The sequence below is a fragment of the Carex rostrata genome, chromosome 27, assembly GCF_964058835.1.
Source record: "Carex rostrata chromosome 27, lpCarRost1.2, whole genome shotgun sequence".
Taxonomy (NCBI): domain Eukaryota; kingdom Viridiplantae; phylum Streptophyta; class Magnoliopsida; order Poales; family Cyperaceae; genus Carex; species Carex rostrata.
This window is the reverse complement of record NC_135944.1, coordinates 4,230,843-4,255,302: the sequence shown is the minus strand read 5'-3', so window position 1 is coordinate 4,255,302 and position 24,460 is coordinate 4,230,843. Positions and strand designations below refer to the sequence as shown.

The following is a 24,460-nucleotide window of genomic DNA, read 5'->3' as shown; positions in this document are numbered from 1 at the left end:
AAGAAATAGAGTTTGAATACAAAATTTTCAGAATTTGTGTTGGACATTTCACTCTTCCCATCACCAAAATATATATTATTTCTAACAGATTCCAGCTTCATGGGGAAAACAGGAGCAGTGAAGTAACATTGAGACATAAGGGGATAATTGCTCAGGTACTACCCCAAAGCTTTCATTGTTTTGTGTATGTTCTTCTTTTTTCTTATTAGTTTTGTATTTTTCTTCTTTCTTTTTTTTCAAAAAGTGAAGTATCATTCCACATTCCTGAATTGCTATGAACAAAAGGATGAAGATACAGTTTTATATTCAAAATTGGTTTGCTTGTTTTCATTATAAATAAAATAATAAAAACTAAAAGAAACATGCTCATAAGCAAACAAAAAAAAAATAATATATATACCAGGAAGATAAATGACAAGGAATATATGTAATAAGTAGCAAGTTGGGTCCACATTCTATTGTGAAAAAGAAATGACAAGGAATGTAGAAATTTGTTTGTGAGAAAAGAAGAGATTGAGTAGAGACTCATGTAGAGTGATTGCAATTGAAAAGAAAATATATGTGGATAGAATTGAGGAGAGACTTGACTAATAACTTAATTTATGGGATCAATCGAATTGATGAATTTATTGCCTTCCTATCCGGGCATGACTGAGAGTATCCAGTCAACTATTGAGTATTCATTGCAAGTTGCACCGAAGTATTTATACTTGAAAAAAGTATAAAATACATATAAAATATTAAAATATAAAGTAGGGATACAAAATTACAAACTCTGTATTGAAGAATCTTCTCAGTAGCAATTCGTTCTAGCTAGTTGTGGATAGAAAAAATTTGAAGGATACACATGCTTAATGTTATGAATCTAAACTTCAAATTGCAGTAGAAATTAGCATAAAATAAACATTAGCTCATCAAAATATTTGATTCTAGTCAAGGAACATTGCACTTTCGTCAAATTACAATGCGTGTTTTTCCTTTTTTTATGTTAGTACCATACCAGTCCAACTGGTCGAAGAGAACGAGCAAGAGGTGGTAGTGCAACATGGATAGGCAGAGGTTGGTTTTGAATAAGATTTTCTTAAGTGGTGCTTTTGTTGCTTTAATTTTGTCAGTTGCTTTTGTTTACTGTTTTATTTAATTGGGTTGCTTGATTGTCTTTTTGTCGTGCTGGGTTGTATAAAACTATTCCTATACATTGTGTTGTTGAGGTGTTTTAGTGGCAGCTAGTTACATAGCATCCCATAAAAATGCTAGTTGTTTTCCAGTCACACTTCCCTGACTTGACGACTGGGCTCAAAAGTCGTGCAGGTTACGTTTTCCCTGCTTAACAAACATTCAATGGCCAAAGAACTATTTTATTAAATTGAATTGACAGATATGAGACACTCGATCAGAAGTTTCAGATAGCATCTTGCAAATGCAACCTGATCTAATCTGCATTACATAAGGTGACCTTTGCCTTTGAATGTGCCAAACAACCTCAATGAAAATGTTCTGATAATTGAGAGCCTCATATGTGTCAATCCAACTCAATCAAGAAGTTCCTTAGCCTTTGAATGTTTGCTGAGCATGGAAAAGGGAACGTGCACTACTTTTGAGCCCAGTTGTCAAGTCAGGTAAGTGTGACTGGAAAATAGTGGCAGCTTAATCTTCTCAGGTCAACATCCGAGAAAATTTATTGAATGGAACGAGTGGAACATAAGTTATTATAGTGTTCTTTGTAAAAACTTTATAGAAGTAAAAAATTAAGACAATTCCTTCTTTCCCATTTGGACACCCACTAATTCCATTCGAAAATATACATTAAAAAGAATGATACTACATGGTGATGATACCAGTTAGAACAGCATTACAATAAACGACCTAAATTGTATTTACTAGCTGCCACCAAACCACCTCAACAACACCATCTATCTGAATAGTTTTATGCAACCCAGCATGACTAAAAGGGTTAATGAAAGAAAAACCAAGCAACCCAATTAAATAAAACAGTAAACTACATTTACTGACAATATGAAAGCATCAAAGGAACCACTCGATCAAAATCTTATTCAAACCAAACCTCTGCCTCTTGATGTACGTAGCACTACCACTTCTTGCTCGTCGTCTTCTACTAGTTGGACTGGCAAGGTACTAACATAAAAAAAAAAAAGGAAAATACATGTTGTGATTGGAAGAAACCACCATGTTCCTTGATTAGACTCCAATATTTTGCAGAGCTAATTTTTAATTTAAGCTAATTTCTATTGCAATTTGAAATTACCATTTGTAACTTTAAGCTTGTGTGTCGTTCGAATTTCTTCTGTCCCCAATTTGCTAGAGCAAATTCCTATTGATAAGGATTTTCAAAACAGAGTTTCCAGTTTTTCATCCCTACTTTATATTTTAAATACAACTTTTGTAAGACCAATTAAAACGGATTAGAAGCTTTCAAAGAAATTCACACCTTAACAGCTTAGCTCCACAAAATATTTTGTACACAGAGAAAATAAATTGATCAACTTCATTTTTATATACTTTGGTTGTTTATAGATGTTTAAAGAATAATACATGAATCTACTGAATTAAATTACATGAACCGTGTTATTTTCAACCAAGTAACAGAAGCACATAAAAGGTTTTAAGTCCTAATGAGCTTAGAGAAAATTATGAGACATAGGCATAATCTTTTCACTTTTAGTGGTCAATTTCTGTATTTATCTTATTCTTTATTTTTACAGGTACGTCATTTTGAATGCAAACCATTTCAATGAATGGGCGTTGAGATATCTTTTGTCATTGTTAAATGATTCCCTCTTATATACGGTCCCATTTGCCTAAAAAATTCCCTCCCATAAACAAACTCATCTATAAATACCCCATCTCAGTTGTTGCAAAGATAACTACACCAAGCACCTTACCAGAAGCTATAAGCAAAATCAACCAACCATGTCTTTCATTTCTCAAAGTGTATGGCTAGTAGCAATACTACTTGCCTTTGTATCCTTGACTGTTGCCACTGATTTGTCTACTGTTGAGATGCCTATGTCAGCACGATACGAGAAATGGATGGCACAATATGAGCTTGTATACAAAGATGCTGAAGAGAAGGCACACCGCTTTGAAATATTCAAGGCTAATGCTGAGTACGTGCTATCCGTCAACCGTGAAGGAAACCGCACGTACCGGCTTGGCCTGAACCGGTTTGCTGATTTGACCAATGAAGAGTTCAAGGCCTCCTACCTTGGCTTTAAGCCAAAACCTTCGGCGGTAAAAGAGGTGCTTGATTTCTATTCTCTTATATTTGTATCAGTTACTTTTGCTCAAGTGACAAACCTTTCGCTTTTTCTACTATGGAAAAGATGAAGTACTTAGATACCACTAATATGCTTGTTGAACCAACTAATTGCTTGCAAACACTGTTACATGATATCACTTAGCATTGCTCTCATTTCATGAAACAGGCTTTGCAATAGCTAGGAATAACTTATATTCTCTGATTTTGTCTCACAGGAAACAAAGGTGGAACAACCTTTTACGTATGCAAATCTAGATAATATGCCAAGTGAAATGGACTGGAGAGATCATGGTGCAGTTACTGGGGTCAAGAATCAAAACCCTTGTGGTATGTGTGCGATAAGATATCCATTTAACATCTCTCCACAGACTTATTCCTTGCCAACTATACTGTTGTAATCAATTTTAATATTGTTGGTGTTTAATTTCATATAGCAACGTCAGTTAAGTTTTTAAACAAATTATAAGATTACTTCCTGACCATCATAAGAAAAGCCATTGGTTGAAACCAAATGATATTATTTCTACTGGTCTATCCTCGTACAAGACTGAACAAAAAAATGACTCAGCATAGCAGAACAAAGTTCATATTCGTGGCCCTATAATTCAGTAATATATTTATGCTTACCTAATCCTAAGTGGCTAAGAAGCAATCAGTACCAAACTGGTATTAGTATGGTGCCCACCAGTGCTGGGCCAAGTTAGTAATAATATCATAACCCAAAATGAATAAACCTCAGTTAAACTAATTGAATTCAATTCATACAAAGGATCTTGCTGGGCATTCTCGTCAGTGGCAGTAATAGAAAGCATTGTGAAAATAAAAACCGGCCAGCTGATGTCCTTGTCAGAGCAGGAGGTTCTGGATTGCACTGGGAAGGGCTCATGTCAAGGTGGCAACATGGAGGAGGCCTACAAATTTGTTATAAGAAACGGAGGCCTCACAACTGAAAGCAATTACCCTTACACCCAAAAACAAGGGCTCTGTAATTCCAAAAGAATGTCTGCTTCTGCCGCAACTATCAGGTCTGAACCTATTAATACCTCTAACTTAAAGATACTAATTTCACCTAATATAAAAGTTATCTATATTGGTATTCATTTATTATTTTTTATTTTGTGGCAAAAATTATTAGCGGCTATCAAATGGTGCAAAACAGTGAAGCAGCATTGCTAAATGCAGTGGCAAACCAGCCGGTCTCGGTAGCGCTAGAGGGTTCTGGGAAGGATTTCCAATTCTATAAGGGTGGTCTCTTCACAGGGTATTGTGGAAACAAATTGGACCATGCTGTTGCAGTCGTTGGCTATGGTTCATCTGCAGGGACCAATTACTGGCTAGTCAAGAACTCGTGGGGTTCAGACTGGGGCGAGGCAGGGTACATGCAGATGCAACGTGACATTGGTTCGGATGGAGGTCTATGTGGCATTACTTTGTACGCATCATATCCAACTGTATAATTCAGTGAATGGTTGATGAAACTGTATTTGCATATCTTACTTAAGTTTGGATTTAATAAATGTGTTGCTAGTAAACAATTTATAGATACATGTTGTAATACTAATATTAGCAGAAGTCAGTTGTCAATGCTTATGTATAAGCATCATATCCAACACCTCAGTGTGTACTGCAAGATTATGTAATAAGTATTATTGTAAGTTGTCCATCTTGAAAGCTTTCAGTTGGGCCTATATTCAAGCTTTAATTTTATTTCCACTTTCATAAACAAAGGTAGCCGTACACTTTGCAAGTTTGCATATATACGATAATGATCAGCATTCTCCAATGGCAATCTATGACTAACTTTGTTTAACTGCATCAACTGAAAACTTCATCAGCCATCTTTCTACAAACAACAGCCATGATTTTATCAAGCACATAGAACCAAAAGTTTTTTCCTAACAACAACTGGGTCTATAATATGCTTCATAATTAGATGCAAATAACAGTACAAAGTTTTTTTTTCAATTCTATTTTGCAAAACTTTTTTTCTACTTTTTTTTTTCAAATATCCTTCTAGATACTACATTCAATTATTTTAAATTTTGTAAATTTTATCACATAACTCTTTAGATAATTTCGTTGAATCCTGTAAACGGTAAAAAAATTCAAATTTTAATTTTTGTTTTCAATTTTTTTTTTTAAATTTGCACCTAGATGCTATTTTTAATTGTTTTGAATTCTGAAAATCTGATCACATAACTCTGTAGACAATTTAGTTGAATAATATAAATCAGTAAACAAATTTTAATTTTTAATTTTTTTCAAATTTATTTTTTCAATTTTTCAATTTGTATTTTATAAATTTTTTTTTTCTTTCAAACTTTTTATTTTAAATTTGCATCTAAATGCTACTTTCAATTATTTTGAATTCTATAAACCTTATCATATTACTTTGTAGACAGTTTCGTTGAATACTGTAAACCGGTAAAAAAAAATTCAAATTATATTTTGTTGAATTTTATAATTCTTATCACATGACTCTATAGACAGTTTCATTGAATATTGTAAAAATGTAAAAAAAATTCATTATTTTTTACAATTTTTTTATTCTACATCTAGATAATACTTCCAATTATTTTAAATTTTGTAAATCTTATTACATAATACTGTAAACTGTTTATTTGAACACTGTATATCTAATACATGAAAATACAAGCATGTAATGTATACAAACTATAAATCATTCACTCAGCCTATTGTCACACCCCGGGACAACCCGCCATGTATTTAGACGTAAGGCGTGTGCACATCGCATACATTATCAATAACAATATAATAAAGCCACACTTATTTCATAATCAAACGAGTTTAACAAACGATTATGACGGACATGGCTAGTAATACAAACACTGCCAAGCCTGCTCAATGTATCAATAATTGAATAATGGAAACAATAATAAACAACATGTGGCATTTATCAATCACAATCCTTTCCGTTGATTAGTCTCACTCTTGTCCTTGCTTGACTTCTTCATCTTCATTACCTCTGCTCGTTGACCTCCTAATCCACGCCCCTTCTATTCGTGCTCATTCCTGGCCTCGTCATTTTCTGGAACCCACATAAAAGTGGAACGGGTGAGAGATCAAACATTCTCTCAGTGCGGGATTTAGTTCCAGCCCGGATATTTGTAAAATCTTCCTTTTATTTAATCAACAACTAAAATGCAATCTATATTACCCTATCGTGCAATGACTACCATTCATATGAGCACTTGTTACTTTAAAATCTTATTAATTACTGATCATTACTTTGCTTATGATACGTTATATCTCAAACCCGACTGCAACTAGCATTCCCTGCATATCGGTCCCGACCGCGACTAGCAATCCCCGCGTATCGACCTTTCAACTATCAAACCCGACTGCGACTAGGAATCCCCGCATATCGGTCCCGACCGTGACTAGCAATCCCCACGTATCGGCCTTCCAAATATCGAACCCGACTGCGACTAGCATTCCCCGCATATCGGTCCCGATCACGACTAGCAATCCCCATGTATCGACCTTTCCAACATCGAAGCCGACTGCGACTAGCATTCCACGCATATCGGTCCCGATCGCGACTAACAGCCCTCGTGTATCGGCCTTTCCATTCATTCATCTCACAGCGATCGTTCGTTTTCTTATGCTAATGTTATACTCAATCGATATATTCTATTCATATCATATGTTCCAAACAAAATAATCATATTATTTATTCTCTAAACAAAGCCAAAGGGGTTGTTCGAATCAACATGCACAATTTCATAAGTAAAAATATAATGCACACAAAGAAATAAGTAAATAATTTTACAAAAAGTCCAAGAAACCCGCACCTGATATTGAAGTGATTTTCTTGATCGTCTCTTGCGTTGTTTAAATCTTTAAAAGGCAAATCTGATACAATAATATACCTCTAATTAATAATGTATAATATTCACTCATTCTCACTGTCTAAAACTTCTTGATTATACTATTAGTATTATATTCACATATTATTAATCCTAATATTATACTTTAATTAATATTATCTATTGGCAAAAAGCTCCATCAGTTTCTTTCCTTTCAGTCGCTTTAGTCACATTGAAACATGAAATCATAAAGGGTCAAGTTGCAAATATGAAATATTTGGTGGTCTAAGAGCAAAAGTACTTAAATTAATCTATCCGGATTCAGTCTAAAACATTCCTTGGGTGAATTTGAGTTACCTTAGTTGTACTCCATTTTAATATAATAATGTGGTCAAACATGTTAATTCTCTTTCTTTGGAAAGTAAGATATAAAGAATATATAAAAATATATTGAGTCACGAGTCTTTGGTCCGTAATACATATTAATAATTTTATTTTTTAAATTCTAACAGTCAATCTGAATTATTCAACATGATTTCCATATAAATATGTACTTGCAAAACAAATTATATATTTTTAAGAATTTTTTTACTATTTTTAAAATAGATAGAAAATTATTGATTTGAAAATTCTGTACCATTCAAGCGGTACAGTAAAATCAAATTAAATCGCAATCGTTGACTTGATCTTTCAAACGGTACAGAGTAGAAACTCGGATGATCACATCTGGCGTTTAATTAAACATAAGCCTTTCACAAAAAGGGTAAAATAGTAGCCGTCTCTTTCTTATTTGCTTAACCTCCGCTTCCGTCTCCTGCTCCTCTATTGGGGTTTATATGCAGCTAGATTGTGCAATTTTAATTTTTCAAGTCTTAAAATGTACGATCTTACGATCAAGAAAGCAATAAATCCACACAGTTTATGATTCATATCACACATGTGAGCAAGCATAGAGTTAATTAGTAACCGTACCTCTTCAAATGAATGGGGTGAGAGCGGCCAAAAGCTAGCACCTTAGTCTTCCTTGTGTCTTCTTCTCCAAGTTATTAGCCTTGCATGTTTATTGATTTAATAAACATGAGGTGAGGCATTATCACACCTTAATTCAGAATTCCTGATTTAGGGTGTGACATCTGACAATTCATGTAAGCGTTGAGTGGAGAGGAGCTCAACAGCTGCAATCCTCTTGATACTACGCCAGAAGGGACCGTAGTTGGCCCCAGCTATTCCAACAATCTTGACTTTTCAATTGTTGTATTTGCCTGAGGGAAATAGAGGTCTGTTCGCTAAGGCCAAGTCATGGGTGGTGAAGCACTCTTCAGCCAATAACCGACAGGAGATGACGAGAACCGGCCGAGGGCCAAATCGAAGAAAGGTGATAGGGCCGTATTTTTGTGATATGCGTGCATGGTGGAGAGGCTTTTTGAAAAGATAGAGGTGGCTGATGAACGGCAGTGCCAGAAGACTCAAAGGCAGTTTCCTTTTGTTGGGTGTATAAGAGAGAACAAATTTCACAATGACGAGGAGAGCAATGGAAAGGAGGATGCTTTGTAAAACAAAGATTGCCATTGTTAAATTGGGTAGTTACTATATTATGATTCTAGAATTTCTAAAAGATTGAATGATATATATATATATATTGTGACACAGTAGGATTGCAAATCTGTGGATTATATTGAGCAATGCAATGATTCATCATGTGAGGCTTATAAATAAGATTGGATAGGAACCTTATACCAGTGTTGAGTTAAATAGGATTGAATAGGCTTATGCAATGATTCATCATGAGCCACTTTTTCAGCTCGGATTTGAATGTTAGCTCGCTCATGACACGCTCGTTACTAAAACGAGCGAGCCATGAGCTTGGTCTAGCTTTGACCGAGCCAGCTCGTTGCCAGCCCTAGTTTAAGCCCTTCAAAATTCGATGCTGTCAGCAAAACAAACTCTTTGGGGGCCAAAAGATGCTGCCTCGGCCAGATTACATGCTTTAAGCTAGCCTTGTAACACGAAAATTAGGCAATAACTGCACCCCACAATCTGACCCGTACCATCCTGACTCAGATCAGGGGTGATTTGTTGGGATAAATTAAGCAATACTGCACTGCTTTGTGCCAGTATGCAAAGGATTGAAGAGAGAAGAATATTTTTCTAAATAGAAACAACGCTTTATTTCCTTTCTCTCTTACTCAATTACATAAAGTTATGCAGTATTTAAAGCAATACAATGTTCCTAAAATAACCACCCACAACTTCCCTAAATTAAGCACCCACTACACAACATGCTAAAAATAACTAACCACTATGCCTACTAGTTCTAAATTAACTATGCTGAAAATAACCAATGCCTAAAATAACTAATGCAGTTTTCATACGTCTAAAAACTGCTTCTAACTAAACTAAACCTATGCAGAAATTATCTAAAAATAATTTTGAATTAATTTTCAACACTCCCCCTTAATTCAAAATTGTTTATGCCAAAAACTACTTTGAATTGTTTCAGCCTTTTGTTCTTCTGAACTTGCACTCTTGATCTCCATTGTTCTTGCTACTAGTATTTCTTCTTGCAATGCTTGATGCTAGTTTTTCATTTTCTGCCATTTCTTCAAAGATTGCGGATCTTTACCTTCCACCTGCTGTATACGCCATGAAAAGCATGGGTTGCTCTTTCTTTTCTTCTTCACAGCATGCTTGCTGTTCTTCCCTTTGTTTTCTGAAACAATCGGCTTGCACACAGCCGTATCTTTTGTAGTGGAAGCACTGGACATCTTCTATGTTGTGCTGAAACAAGAACTCGCCAAATCTACAAAGGCCATGTCCACCTCTGCTTTGAGAGGACTCCCCCTTTCTGTAGAACGCCTTTTCATCGTCTTTCTCCTTTGATCTGAACTTTGCTTCATGGGTCTGCAGTGATCCCATCAGTTCATCAAAGGAATAGGTTGAAAGATCGTTTGATTCTTCAATTGCTGCAACTACATGATCAAACTTGGGTGTTATGCTCCTTAACACCTTCGTCATCACCGTCTTCTCTTCCATGGTGTCTCCAAATGCTCGAATTTGGTTGACCACCTCTTGTACTCTTGAGAGGAAAATTTGCACGGATTCCTCCTTGTTCATCTGCAATGTTTCAAAGTCCTTGCGTAGGCCTTGAAGTTTGATTGCCATGACTCGAGTACTCCCTTGAAATGCTGTTTTCAGGGTTGTCCACGCCTCCTTTGCATTGGTGGCTACTGCAATTTTCGAGAAGATGGTGTCATGCACTGTTTGTTGGATGAAGAATAGCGCCCTTGCATCTCTTTTCTGATTTTCTTGCGGATTAGGATCTGGATTAGGAACTCTATTTGCTATCAAGTCCCATAGACCATGTGACTTGAACAAGGTCGACATCTTGATACTCCAAAACTCATAATTCTCGCCTTTGAAGAGAGGAATTGCTGGTTGCGTCACATTCACCAAGCTGCTGCTGTTTTCTGCCATTGAAAACGCCCCAATTCTTCAAGGTTGCACAACAATCAACCCTACCATCAATTGCAACTTGGCTCTGCCTTCAATTGCTTGCCCACCGAACCTTCGGCTCTGATACCATTTTGTTGGGATAAATTAAGCAATACTGCACTGCTTTGTGCCAGTATGCAAAGGATTGAAGAGAGAAGAATATTTTTCTAAATAGAAACAACGCTTTATTTCCTTTCTCTCTTACTCAATTACATAAAGTTATGCAGTATTTAAAGCAATACAATGTTCCTAAAATAACCACCCACAACTTCCCTAAATTAAGCACCCACTACACAACATGCTAAAAATAACTAACCACTATGCCTACTAGTTCTAAAATAACTATGCTGAAAATAACCAATGCCTAAAATAACTAATGCAGTTTTCATACGTCTAAAAACTGCTTCTAACTAAACTAAACCTATGCAGAAATTATCTAAAAATAATTTTGAATTAATTTTCAACATGATTGTCAAGTCAGTTTCGTTTCAACATTGATGGATTTTTCAGGGTTGGATTTTTCAGAGGTTATAAATTGAATTAATTTAACTTCAACTAAAGGTAAAAAAAATATCAATACCGGACTACTGGTATCAGTACCACACTCTCTCTTACAGTCCCTTCAAAATAAAATGTCAAACGTTAATTCAATATTGTTGAGGAGTCTAGATAATGAAACAATGATCAAATTACAGAACACTAATTGGAATTGATTTAAAACATTAAAATTTGTTTATCTGAATTAACTTAAAATGTTTGACGAAAGTGGCAGTTCCTTGGTTAATCAAACCATCATTGACTAACAGTAGGGGTACCATGTGATTCCTCAAGCACCAATGATACCATTCATGTCCGAACTTCAGTGCCTTGTAGCCGGATTTCTTGAGACATGATCGGAGCTCTTATCGGATCCATAACCTGAGTTTAGCCAAACCCATCCGATCGGAAACACAACAGAATGAAGCGAACTTTCATTATGAAAAGAAATTTGGGCCGCACTTGCCATGGAAATTAGAAAGACCGAGAAATCAAAAGAAGTAAAAAATTATCGTTGAAGACCAGATTAGTACTTTCAATGATGCCCAATATAAGCAAACGAGCTTTAGAAGGTTAAAGCCCAAAACGGTAAACAGATAAAGGCCCAAGGAGATGAAAAAGGCGAACAGAAAACACCAACAGGTTTACACCAAAGAACCTGGTGGTTTTCTGAATTCACAGACAAGTCCTTTTGACTTGAAAACTTACCAAGCCTTAAAAATCTCGGAATTGATCCACTGTTGAAAATTAATTCAAATTGATTAAAGCATGTACAAATCAGTTTTTAACAGCATAAAAACTGCATTGGTTATTTTGGGCATTGGTTATTTTAAGCATAGTTATTTTCAGACTAGTTAGCGTAGTGGTTAGTTATTTTTAGCATGTTGTGTAGTGGGTGCTTAATTTAGGGAAGTTGTGGGTGCTTATTTTAGGAACATTGTATTGCTTTAAATACTGCATAACTTTATGTAATTGAGTAAGAGAGAAAGCAAATAAAGCATTGTTTCTATTCAGAAAAATATTATTCTCTCTTCAATCCTTTGCATACTGGCACAAAGCAGTGCAGTAGTACTTAGTTTATCCCAACAAAATGGTATCAGAGCCAATGGTTCGGTGGGCAAGCAATTGAAGGCAGAGTCAAGTTGCAATTGATGGCAGAGTTGATTGTTGTGCAACCTTGAAGAATTGGGGCATTTTCAATGGCAGAAAACGGCAACAACATGGTGAATGTTACTCAATCGGCAATACCTCTCTTCAAAGGAGAAAACTATGCCTTTTGGGGCATCAAGATAACGACCTTGTTCAAGTCTCATGGCCTATGGGATTTGGTTAACAACGGTCCACCAGATCGAGATCCGAACCAGCAAGAAATTCAGAAGAAAGATGCAAGGGCACTATTCTTCATCAAACAAGCAGTGCATGACACCATCTTCTCGAAAATTGCAGTAGCCACCAATGCAAAGGAGGCGTGGACAACCCTGAAAACAGCATTTCAAGGGAGTACTCGAGTCATGGTAATAAAGCTTCAAGGCCTATGCAGGGACTTTGAAACATTGCAGATGAACAAGGAGGAATCCGTGCAAATTTTCCTCTCACGAGTACAAGTGGTGGTCAACCAAATTCGAGCATTTGGAGACACCATGGAAGAGAAGACGGTGGTGGCGACGGCGTTAAGGAGCCTAACACCCAAGTTTGATCATGTAGTTGCAGCAATAGAAGAATCAAAGGATCTTTCAACCTATTCCTTTCATGAACTTATGGGATCACTGCAGACCCATGAAGCAAAGTTTAGATCAAAGGAGAAAGGAGATGAAAGGGCATTCTACGGAAAGAGGGAGTCCTCTCAAGGCAGAGGTGGACGTGGCCATTGTAGATTTGGCGAGTTTGAGTTTCAGCACGACAAAAAGATGTCCAGTGCTTCTAGCAGAACAGATATGGCTGTGTGCAAGCCGATTGTTTTAGAAAACAGAGGGAAGAACAAAAAGCAAGCTGTGAAGAAGAAAGGCAAGAGCAATCCATGCTTTTCATGGCATATACAGAAGGTGGAAGGCAAAGATCCACAATCTTTGAAGAAGCAGTAGGAAATGAAACATGGCATCAAGCATTACAAGAAGAATTGGTAGTAGCAAAATGGAGATCAAGCGTGCAAGTTCTGAAGAACAGAAGGTTGACATTTTACTGAAGGCATTGCCAAGAGAAAAGCTTGAAGAATTCAGAATCAAACTTGATATAATCAATTTTGAATTAAGGGGGAGTGTTGAAAATTAATTCAAATTGATTAAAGCATGTACAAATCAGTTTTTAACAGCATAAAAACTGCATTGGTTATTTTGGGCATTGGTTATTTTAAGCATAGTTATTTTCAGACTAGTTAGTGTAGTGGTTAGTTATTTTTAGCATGTTGTGTAGTGGGTGCTTAATTTAGGGAAGTTGTGGGTGCTTATTTTAGGAACATTGTATTGCTTTAAATACTGCATAACTTTATGTAATTGAGTAAGAGAGAAAGCAAATAAAGCGTTGTTTCTATTCAGAAAAATATTATTCTCTCTTCAATCCTTTGCATACTGGCACAAAGCAGTGCAGTAGTACTTAGTTTATCCCAACATCCACAACATTTAGATTTTGTATGGGAGTCCCTAAAGATCCTGAAAATCGCAGAAACACCCTCAGGATTTAGATATTCAAATAAATTCCAGAAAATGTCCAACCAATTTATAAAAGTCATATAAATTATTCATAAATGTCCTATAAATTTGAGGAGACATTAGGGGTCTGTACCCCACTATGTCAGTGCAGCGCAATTTGTTTGACATTCGTGTGAGAGAGACATAGTGAAAACAAATGGGGCCTAGTATGTGGGTCCCATCTGTCAGAGTTGTTGGTGTGTACAGTAAATCTGGTAGGGAATATAAATAATATATATTTGGGAGGTTGGATATAGAAGGCCTACATGGTTTTTGTATATGGATTTGCGCTAAATTTTCACTATTATAGTAATAAAAAATTTACATTTTTTAGAATTTGTTTTCCATTTTTTCAGAATTTTTCAAAACAAGGTTTTTCATATTTTTTATTATTTTTTTAATATTTTTTATTACTGTCTTAAAAAATTCTGAATAAATAGTAAAAAAAAATTCAAATCATGAGTTCGCAAGCCGAAAGGCCCAAATCCAAATCATGAGTTCAAATGATTAATCCAAAATATGACCATTACTCTTAAACTTTGGTAAATTAAGTGTTATCGTTAGATTTTTATTTTTCAAAACTCTCAAAATTTCAAGATGTTCCAGCTAATAGGGAAATCTGTTCACTATAGGATTGTTTCCCAGCTTTGTCTTCTCAGATCAACAACACAAAAAAAATGTTTTAGAAGTGCAATTTTTGTCAGTTATTATAACTAAAGTAGGGTTAAAGTATTTTTTGTGCTCCAATTATATCTTACATTATTGTCTTTCTATTTAAATTTCCAACAGCCGATTCCATGACTTTCAACACGTTCCCCTCTTTAAAATATTAAAATATACTTGGATATAATGCTTTTTAATCTTTTATTATTATTTTTGATAGGTACAAATTAAAATCACTATTTTTAAAATAAAGGTTTGTTCAAAAGAATAACAATCACTCAGAAAAATACTTCATCATCTGACTAAGATCATAAGGTTAAAAATAGGTGAGTGCAGTGCTAGTTTGGACCATTTGGATAATTAACCTCATCATTTGAATAATTAGCCTCAACTTTTGTACATGTGTATTGCATAATAGCCTCATCATCATTTGAATAACAGAACAGTTGGAAAATGAATGAATGATAAATTGACGAACCAAATGGCGACTATTGACGAATCCATTCCTATCTCCCTATATGGCATTTGTGAGAATAGTGATGCCTACGTTAAGTAACAATCATACAAAAATTTACTAACCACAACTTTGCATAGGATAAAAAATAGGCAATTCATAGTCCAAGCTCTTAGAAAATACAGTGGTTTTCGTACCTACTTATTAATACAAAGCTCTTACATACATCAATCAGTAAAAATGTCGAAAGTAAAACCTATCTACAATTAAATTAAACCTCTCTCTCCCATTCTTCCATGATACCAGAGTCCAAATTACAGATGTAAATCCCACACCAAGCCCTAATCCAACAGAAACAGAAAGCTCAATTACATCAGTAGAAGACCTTGGAGGAAAACCTTTATTAAACCCATCATTTGAAGGAGTTGTTGGGCACTGCATTGATAAAGGACAACCACACAATCCGGGATTACCCAAGTAAGAAGCATTCGAAAAGGTTGAAAATTGTTGGTCCTGTGGTATTTCCCCAACCAAATTGTTGTATGAGAGATTTAGTGCAGAAAGAAAGGTGAGAGAGGTGAGTTCTTGAGGAATGTGTCCGGAAAGCTGGTTGGAGGAAAAATCCAGTAATTGAAGTTGTTGTACTTTACCAAATTGGGATGGAATTGGACCAATTAGGGCATTATGTGATAGGTTAAGAACATCAAGTGACTTGAGTTGCCCGATCTCTCCGGGTATTCCCCCCAAAAATTCATTATTTGACATATCAATGTAGCTGAATATGCCAAGTGAGTTTATGAGATCTAAACTCAGACCTTTGTATGAGATTGAAGCTACATACGTAATGTAAGATAGGGGATTTGTATTTGATGCAACCATCATAGCTTTCAGATTCACAAAAATATTTTTAGGCAATGTACCACTGAAATGATTTGAAGAAAGGTCAAGAACTTTTAGCATGGGAAAGAAGGAATCATTTCCATTTGTTTTGATTTCCAAGTCTGCAATTTTTCCATAAAACATATTTGATCCCAAGACAAGAACTCTCAAATTTTCAAGATTTCCCAGCCAATATGGAAATTTGTTCGCTATCTGATTGTTTCCCAGGTCTAAGATCTCAAGGGGTTTACAATACATTAGTAATTCGGGCAAACTTCCATTTATTAAATTTCCGTTCAGATTTATTGCCTGAAGTGCACATGCTTGACTAATATTTTGTGGTAATGGCCCTCTTAATTTGTTACTTTTCAGGTTAAGCACTTCCAATTCTGTATCTCCTAGAAGGCAAGGTGGAACTGTACTAGTTAAATTGTTAAATGAAAGATCAAGCACTGAAGGCAACGTCACATTACAAATGGAATGGAGAATCTCTCCGGAGAGACTATTATTTGAGAGGTCTATGACAAAAATATTTGTTTGATAACTCAGAAAAGAAGGAAACATTGTTAAATTGCACGATGACAGACTTAGTCCTTGTAATTGGGGAAATGAGGCATAGAATGATTCGTTATGTTTTTTTCCTTCAATAATTGACAACTTGTTGTTGGAGAGATACAAAAATTCAAGATTCATATTATGCTTGATGACATCTAAATTGAATGTACCATTGAAGTTATTTGATTCAAGAATTAATTGAACGAGCTGGGGATATTTAAATAGGGAAGTTAATAGTTGTCCTTGAAGATTGTTGTAGGAAAGATTAATAACTTCCAAAATTGATGATCCATTTGAGGACTTGGGTAGATATCCTGACAATTGGTTTTTAGATAGTTGCAAAATTTGCAATGAAGGGTGTGAAAACAAAAACATGGGAATCGTACCTGTCAATTTGTTTGATCCTAAGTTCAAATATTCGAGTCTTGTAAGGTTTGTTATTGAAGGCGGAACTTCTCCATAGAAGTTACAGTTGAAAAGACTCAATTTCAAGAAGTACTGGAGATTTCCAATTGAATCTGGTATTGGACCACTGAAATTGGTATTTGCAAGATCCAAAGATTGCAATAAGCTTCGCTTCTTGAATTCTGACAGTTGTCCTGACAACATTGAGTTGTCTGATAAATCAAGTTTCGTTAGATTTGTAAGGTGGAATATTTCATCGGGGAAATTTCCCCGTAATCCACAAGATGCCATGGATAGCTCCTTGAGAGCTGAGCCTACTTGAAAAATTGTGTTGCCCCACTCATATTCATCAAGTGAAATGTCGACTGAATCCAAGCGAAGAACTTGGAGATTGGTGAGGTTGCTGAGAAAGGTTTTTAGGCCAGTATCATGGAGATACAAGGTATTGGTACTAGTACTGGAGAAGTCTGATAAGTCAAGTAAGATAAGGTTTCTGAGGGTAGAGATGCCGATTGGAACTTGACCGACAAAGCCAGAATAGGATAAGTTGAGATGGGTTAAATTATCAAGTCGCTCAAATCCGGTTTGTGGAAGGGTAATATTATAGAAGTTGTTGTCAGCAAGGTTGACGTACCGAAGAGAGCTGAGATTGAACAGAGCTTGGTTGAGTTCGCCTGAGATGGACCGGTTGGTAAGGTTGAGTGCAGTCACCATACCGGTTTTCTCATCGCATGTGATGCCATCCCATATGCAACAGTCAGTACTTGCATTCCATGACTGGAGTTCAGTGGTGTTGAAACCTTGCTCGAGTTTGATCAAGGCACGCTGGTCGGGAAGGCAGTGGGCTTCTGTTAGAGTGGGGGGTTTGATGAAGAAAGAGAAGAGAAGAAGTAATATGGAAACAAGTGCATCATGTGCCATTGCAGGAGTATGGAAAATGAGGAAACAAGCCAATTTGGAGTAGTTCTTAATTGAAGAAATGTAAGTATATCGATATATATAAGATCATGCATGAATAAGAATTAAAATAATAACAAAGTATAAATTTAATAAAACGCGTGTGCATGACTTTGACTGATTAAAAAAGGGTAAAGTTCTATACCTCTAGCAGAATTTGTTCTCCTTGGCTACAAGTGGATCCACTTGATCAATTATTATACTCATTGATTGGAAGAAAGAGACTCTTGAAAATGATTTCATCAAATATTAGGTAATTGGGGAAAAGGGAACTTGCACTTGCATGACTTTTGAGACCAGTGGTCAAGTCTTTCCAGCTCATCAACAACCCAAAATGTTTATTTTAAATGCCAAAATTTAATCAGTTACTCTAGCTGAAGGTGTAATTAATTGTAGAGGGAACAAATTAAAAAAATGTTTGTTTCATTGCTCAAAAATATATCTCATCCATGGTTCCTGATTTTGAACAAAAAAGAAATTATAGATTTGTCCACGTATTTGGTTTTAAAAACTTCAATAAAATTTGCCAACGTGTAAAAAGTAATAAGAACCGTGTGAGTTATGTTTAACTTGTTTAAATATTTTATACATAATTTGTAGCTGTCATGGCCTTCCACTAGTGGAATTGTCTGGGGGGGCAATTTGGGCCTGGACATTAGCGGGCCTCTAAGGGCCTAATATTATGATTATATAAGATATTAAATTGACTAAAGTATATATATATGAGTAGAACTAGGGTGCTCTTAAGCTCACCAAAGTTTTGGTGAGCTTAACTCTAAAACTCATTAAATCGATTTCAAATGACGAATCCGAACCGTTGAAACCTGCCTACCTTACGTGTGATGCATTTACATGTGAAATTTTTAAACATTCAAATCAATTTAGTATAAAGTCAAGCGGTCAAAATTAGAAGGTTAATAAATTAATTTTAGTGCATTCATTTTTGAACGTTATTTGACCGCTTGACTTTATACTAAATTAATTCCAATGTTTAAAAATTTCACATGTAGATGCATCACACATAAGGTAGGCGGGTTTCAACGGTTCGGATTTGTCATTTGAAATCGATTTGATGAGTTTTAGAGTTAAGCTCACCAAAACTTTGGTGAGCTTAAGAGCACCCTAGTTCTACTATATATATATATATATGAGTTAGGCTGGGGTGCTATGGATAGCATAGTGGCCTCTATGCTACGGCTCAATATTCGAGTTTTCAAAATCCAAACGGTCGATCCGAACCGTTCATCTTATTCTCCATATTAATATCTGCTTGGAGACCAAATTTTACATTTTTCTGAATTTTTTTACTATTTATTAAGTATTTTACAAAATTGTTGATCCAACGGTTGCTGCACAAAACAGTAAAACCGTTGGATTAGCGATTTTCAAAGTGGCTTAATAAATAGTAAAAAAATTCAGAAAATTATAAAATTTGGTCTCCAAGCAGATATTAATATGGAGAATAAGATGAACGGTTCGGATCGACCGTTTGAATTTTGAAAACTCGAATATTGAGCCGTAGCATAGAGGCCACTATGCTATCCATAGCACCCCAGCCTAACTCTATATATATATATATATATATATATAGATGGGCTATGGTGCATTGCAATGCATAGGCCATGGTGTGCATTGGACCATAAATCACAGATTCAAAGTCCAAATGACCGATCCAAACCATTCATCTTGTTCTCCATATTAATATGTGCTTGGAGACCAAATTTTATATTTTTTGGAATTTTTTTACTATTTATTAAGCCACTTTGAAAATCGCTGATCCAACGGTAACTGTTTGGAAATCCACCATCTCTCTCTCTCTATATATATATATATATAGAGTTAGGCTGGGTGCTATGGATAGCATAGTGGCCTCTATGCTACGGCTCAATATTTGAGTTTTTAAAATCCAAACGGTCGATCCGAACCATTCATCTTATTCTCCATATTAATATTTGCTTGGAGACCAAATTTTACATTTTTCTGAATTTTTTTACTATTTATTAAGTATTTTACAAAATTGTTGATCCAACGGTGGCTGCACAAAACAGTAAAACTGTTGGATTAGCGATTTTCAAAGTGGCTTAATAAATAGTAAAATAATTCAGAAAATTATAAAATTTGGTCTCCAAGCAGATATTAATATGGAGAATAAGATGAACGGTTCGGATCGACCGTTTGGATTTTGAAAACTCGAATAGTGAGCCGTAGCATAGAGGCCACTATGCTATCCATAGCACCCCAGCCTAACTCTATATATATATATATATATATATATATATATATATATATATATATATATAAAGAGTTTGATAATTGCTCTCCAAATAAATCCCCAAATGCGCCCCTCATTTATTTAATGTTTAACTTTTGTTTCTAGTGTCATATCTAAGCATTTAAAGTTATGTGTATAATCTTTTACAATGATATTTGTAAGCACTTAAACCTCTATATGCAATAATTTAAATTATAAACCTCTATCTTTTAGATCTCTCCTCCTTATTAAGGAGTTTAATGTCTAGATCCTAAAAGGGTCTTGATTTACTATTTTTTTTTCGGAATGATGCTCAGCCGTTGAATTTTCAGATCACACATAGATGAATTTTTCAAATTATGAGCTTCAACACATAAGTAAGCATTGGTCGCGCCGCATATGATCCCAATGCACGCCGCACCCGTGGACCGCGCCTCTGAACCACGCACGGCACCTACGGACCGAGCCTGCGCACCGCGCACTCTTTTTCTTTCTTTTTTCTGCTGAAGGCGGGATTCGAACCCAGTTGGATTCTGTTGGTGCCAAAATTCTTACCACTACACTAGAGTTCACATGTGTTATCTTGTAGATAAATATAGTATTTAACTATTTTTCTCTACAAATTTGATTTAAATTATCTCTCCTCCTTATTAAGGAGCTTAATAATTTGCTCTCGTTGCTGTGCACAGGCACAATTACTAGTATATATCTATATATCTATACGTATATACATATGGATATCTATATATGTATATCTATATACATATGTGTATATGTATCCATATATACATATGTATATCTATATATGTATTTATATGTATGTGTATATTACACACACACACACACACGAGTAAGGCTACTATACATTGCAATGTATATGCATTTTTATCAATTGGACTATAAATCACTGTATTTAAAGTCCAAATATGGAGAACAAGATAAACGATTATTTGAACTTTGAATTCAGTGATTTATAGTCTAATGTATAAAAATGCCTATGTATTGCAATGTATAGTAGCCTTACTCTCTCTCTCTATATATATATATAGAAAGAGAGAGAGAGAGTGACTAATGTGCATTCGAATATATATGAGCCGAAATATACACGGTCCAAATTTGACTTTTCAAAATTCAAACGGTTGATTCGAACCGTTCATCTTGTTCTCCATATTAATATGTGCTTGGAGACAAAATTTTACATTTTTCTGATTTTTTTTACTATTTATTAAGTATTTTGGATATGCTTTTGATTTGTTGGACCTTCGGATGAGTTTTGGTTTTCGAAATTCGATTAGTTTGTCTAAGATATCAAATGATTTGAATAATACAAGTCTATAAATTATAAATTTATAAACCGTAGTCATAATGATATAAAGGAACTTCAGAAATAATAACACGTGGATTGAAACCTTATTAATTCGAAGTATGTTCAAAATATTTAGGTTCGGCTTTAGAAAAATTCAAAGATGTGAATAATGATCAATAATTTACTAAGCTAACAGGTATGGGTTTGAATATATAGAATAATTTACTGGTCAACAATTTATTGTTGAAAGAGAACAAAAGGGAATATAGTAATGAGTTTATTAGAGAAAAATAGATGAGGAAACTGATGTTGAGGGATTGCAATTGGAAAGAAAATAATATTCCATGAACTGCTGTAGAGTGAATATATATGTACCATTTAGTTCGGTTCTATGAATTTAATTATTTGATGAATGAGAAAGTGAAAAAAAAATATCACTTCTATCTATATTATATGATTGTCAATTTAGACAAAAATTGCGTAAAAGAGTTTCATAACTAATAACCATATTATATATTTTAACAAAGCTAATAAAACCTATTCAATTAGATTTTTCAAAAAAAATAACCTAATAAATAGAGATTTCTTTACCTCTAACAGAATTCTGTTTAATTAACCATAAAGAAGATTTTTCTTCAAAGTTAAACAGTTGACTTACTCTGATTATAGATTGACTTATAATGGAATGATCAAATCAAATACTTCGTCTTGATGACCACATAAATTTTCTTTACCTTATCTTTTCTTTGTCTCCTTCTGAACAAGTAGCAAGAATGACGATCTATGATGTTGATAGCGGGCCCTTTCTTTGAATGAACAACAAATGACTTATTGTTATTTGGTGAGTCGGATGATTTAATAGCTTTTTATAAAGATGTTATGATTACCAATGAAATAACTACGATGCCAATAAAATATTAAATAACAAATTTAGGATGAGAAATTGGAAAGTCTGTTTTGAAGAATTTTCTCATAATGGAGTCGTTCTAGTAATTAAATAGCAAATTGTAGGATTTGGGTGTGTTTCCACCAAAATGAATTTGCGTGTTTGATCAAGTCGTAATTTATTTTATATATATTTTTTTTTTCCTCTTCAGGTAGAACCATAAAGAAAATAAAATAAATATGGTAATAGGTAAAAAATTATTATGTATAGAAGAATAATTGAATATGAAGTAAAGGGTTCACAACCTTATGTGAAATTGAAATGAAATTGATCCATGTACTAACAAAGTTGTTTTTAAACTGATGCAGATTGATTTCAATTGGAAATAAAATATTTAGAGAAAGAATTGAGGAGAGACTTGACTAATCAGCATGTGTAATTAAACTACAGAATTATTTAGTCAAGCATAGCGTATTGACTGCTCATTCAGTGGCAAGTGACCAGCTCCATACATACGATTTTCATTACTTATTATTTATTTTATTTTTTATACAGTCGAGTGTGTATAAGAGAATCACTGAGCCAACATAGAGAAATGCCCTCAATCCTAGTAATGCAAATATGACAATATAAAATTCATAAAGTTACATACCAAATAACTTTATATAGCAAATCACAATACGTAATAAAAATTAACTTTTCTTTTATGAGTAACAAAAGATTATCTAGCTAGTAATACAATTTGAAGCAATTAATCTTCACAATTCTTCTCAGTTTTCTCACATTTTCAGTGTACATTGGTTACATAGCTTACACCATGTTGACGGCTCGATTGAGGTTGCATTTAATACATTGGTTGCATAGTGTACTGGAGATATTATTTTCCTTTGGTTTTATTTATTAATTTAGGCTTCAATTCCCACTTGGTTTCTCTAGGACAGGTATCTCAAAGGGGAGCTGGAGAAGGGGATTATAAATTTCTTTTCCCTTTCCTCTTTGTTCCTGAAAAGTATGTTCTAGCTTCTCTGACTAAAATAATTTCATAAGCCCATCTCCTTTCTCAACCGGTACATAATTACATTCCATTCGTTTCGTTTTCATATCACTTTGTTTAGAGCAGACCACGGTGATCAACACATTCCCCGATTATTTAATATTAGACCTATGTTTGACAAGTTCTGCCAAAGTTTTGAATGATTATTTATCTGTACAATATGAACAATGAAGAAGAGGTATGTGGTTTTCTACTACCTGCAGACAGATATTGCCTAAATCTAATCTACGGTCTTTTTTGCTCCAAAAATTGTTTATGTATTGTAGATGTTTTATTTGTGTGCTTTTAATTTGTGGTTGCCCCTCGGCAACCTACGCTCTGATTACTTAGGTGTTTCCCTTTCGCTGAGGGAGTGACTAGGAGGACTGTACGCTTATTTTAATCATTGTATTTAGCTATGTTTAAATTCTCTGTGGATATATTGCTAAATTCATTTTGTGCAGCCTAAGTGTGTTTTAAAATTGAAAAAGAAAAGTTTTCCCTATAACAGAAAGAGTAGCTCTAGCACCTAAGCCACACAATTTAAAAATATTTTAAGAAATAATTATGTGTAAATGTTGGACCACTGAGAAATAACATGCAGCAAGAGTGGTAAAAATACTTTAAGAAATAATTATGTGTAAATATTTATCAATAGTTACAGTCCTCGTCATAGTCATAGTTACTGTCCTAGTCCTAGTCATTGTCATAGTTGTAGGATAAGCCTCTTCAGTGTGTATCCACAGATTGATTGCAATTGCTAACCTAGCTATGAGATGAAAAATGTCTCTCTTGGTATAGATGATTTACAGTATTGGGAAGACAGGGCACAGCAAGGGCGCTCAAGCATGCAACTACAAGGGAATACAAGCAGCTCATGCCACGAGTGGGAATTCGGAAGGTATAAATTAGTCCATGTTTCCATTTATTACAATTTTCTAATATCTAGGAACCTTGCTTGCATCCATTCTATGCCTTCAGATTGTTCTACTTCTAAAAGATGAATGAATGTGTTTCTTCATGGTATACACATATATACCTATGCAAACATCGTAATCTCTAAATTTTAACAAGAAAGAAATGCACCTACTTGTTTAATAATTCACTATATAAGTAATTCTTATTATAGCAAGTGATAATTTTTGTTTTGTTCTTTCTTAACATCCATTTCTCTAACTAGTTCTTCAACCTCTTGGAAAAATTAAATACTCTATATATATTCAATAAGACATACAATACACATGGAGG

The 24,460-nt window shown here is 34.6% G+C and overlaps 1 protein-coding gene across 1 annotated transcript; it reads left to right on the top strand.

Annotated features, from left to right (window-relative positions):
* The first annotated feature begins 2,869 nt into the window (after window positions 1–2,869).
* Window positions 2,870–4,968, top strand: LOC144545382 (senescence-specific cysteine protease SAG39-like). The gene is made up of 4 exons (XM_078293981.1): window positions 2,870–3,261; window positions 3,496–3,607; window positions 4,050–4,305; window positions 4,416–4,968. Exons 1-4 carry the CDS (start codon window positions 2,932–2,934, stop codon window positions 4,735–4,737), a joined length of 1,020 nt encoding a protein of 339 aa, XP_078150107.1. The 5' UTR covers window positions 2,870–2,931; the 3' UTR covers window positions 4,738–4,968.
* Window positions 4,969–24,460: the final 19,492 nt, after the last annotated feature.

Excerpts from the sequence above, each read along its gene's own strand:
- LOC144545382 (XM_078293981.1), top strand. The coding sequence starts at position 2,932 with ATGTCTTTCATTTCTCAAAGTGTATGGCTAGTAGCAATACTACTTGCC. Across the intron at positions 3,262-3,495 it reads AACCTTCGGCGGTAAAAGAG|GAAACAAAGGTGGAACAACC; the intron begins GTGCTTGATTTC and ends TTTGTCTCACAG. Across the intron at positions 3,608-4,049 it reads CAAGAATCAAAACCCTTGTG|GATCTTGCTGGGCATTCTCG; the intron begins GTATGTGTGCGA and ends ATTCATACAAAG.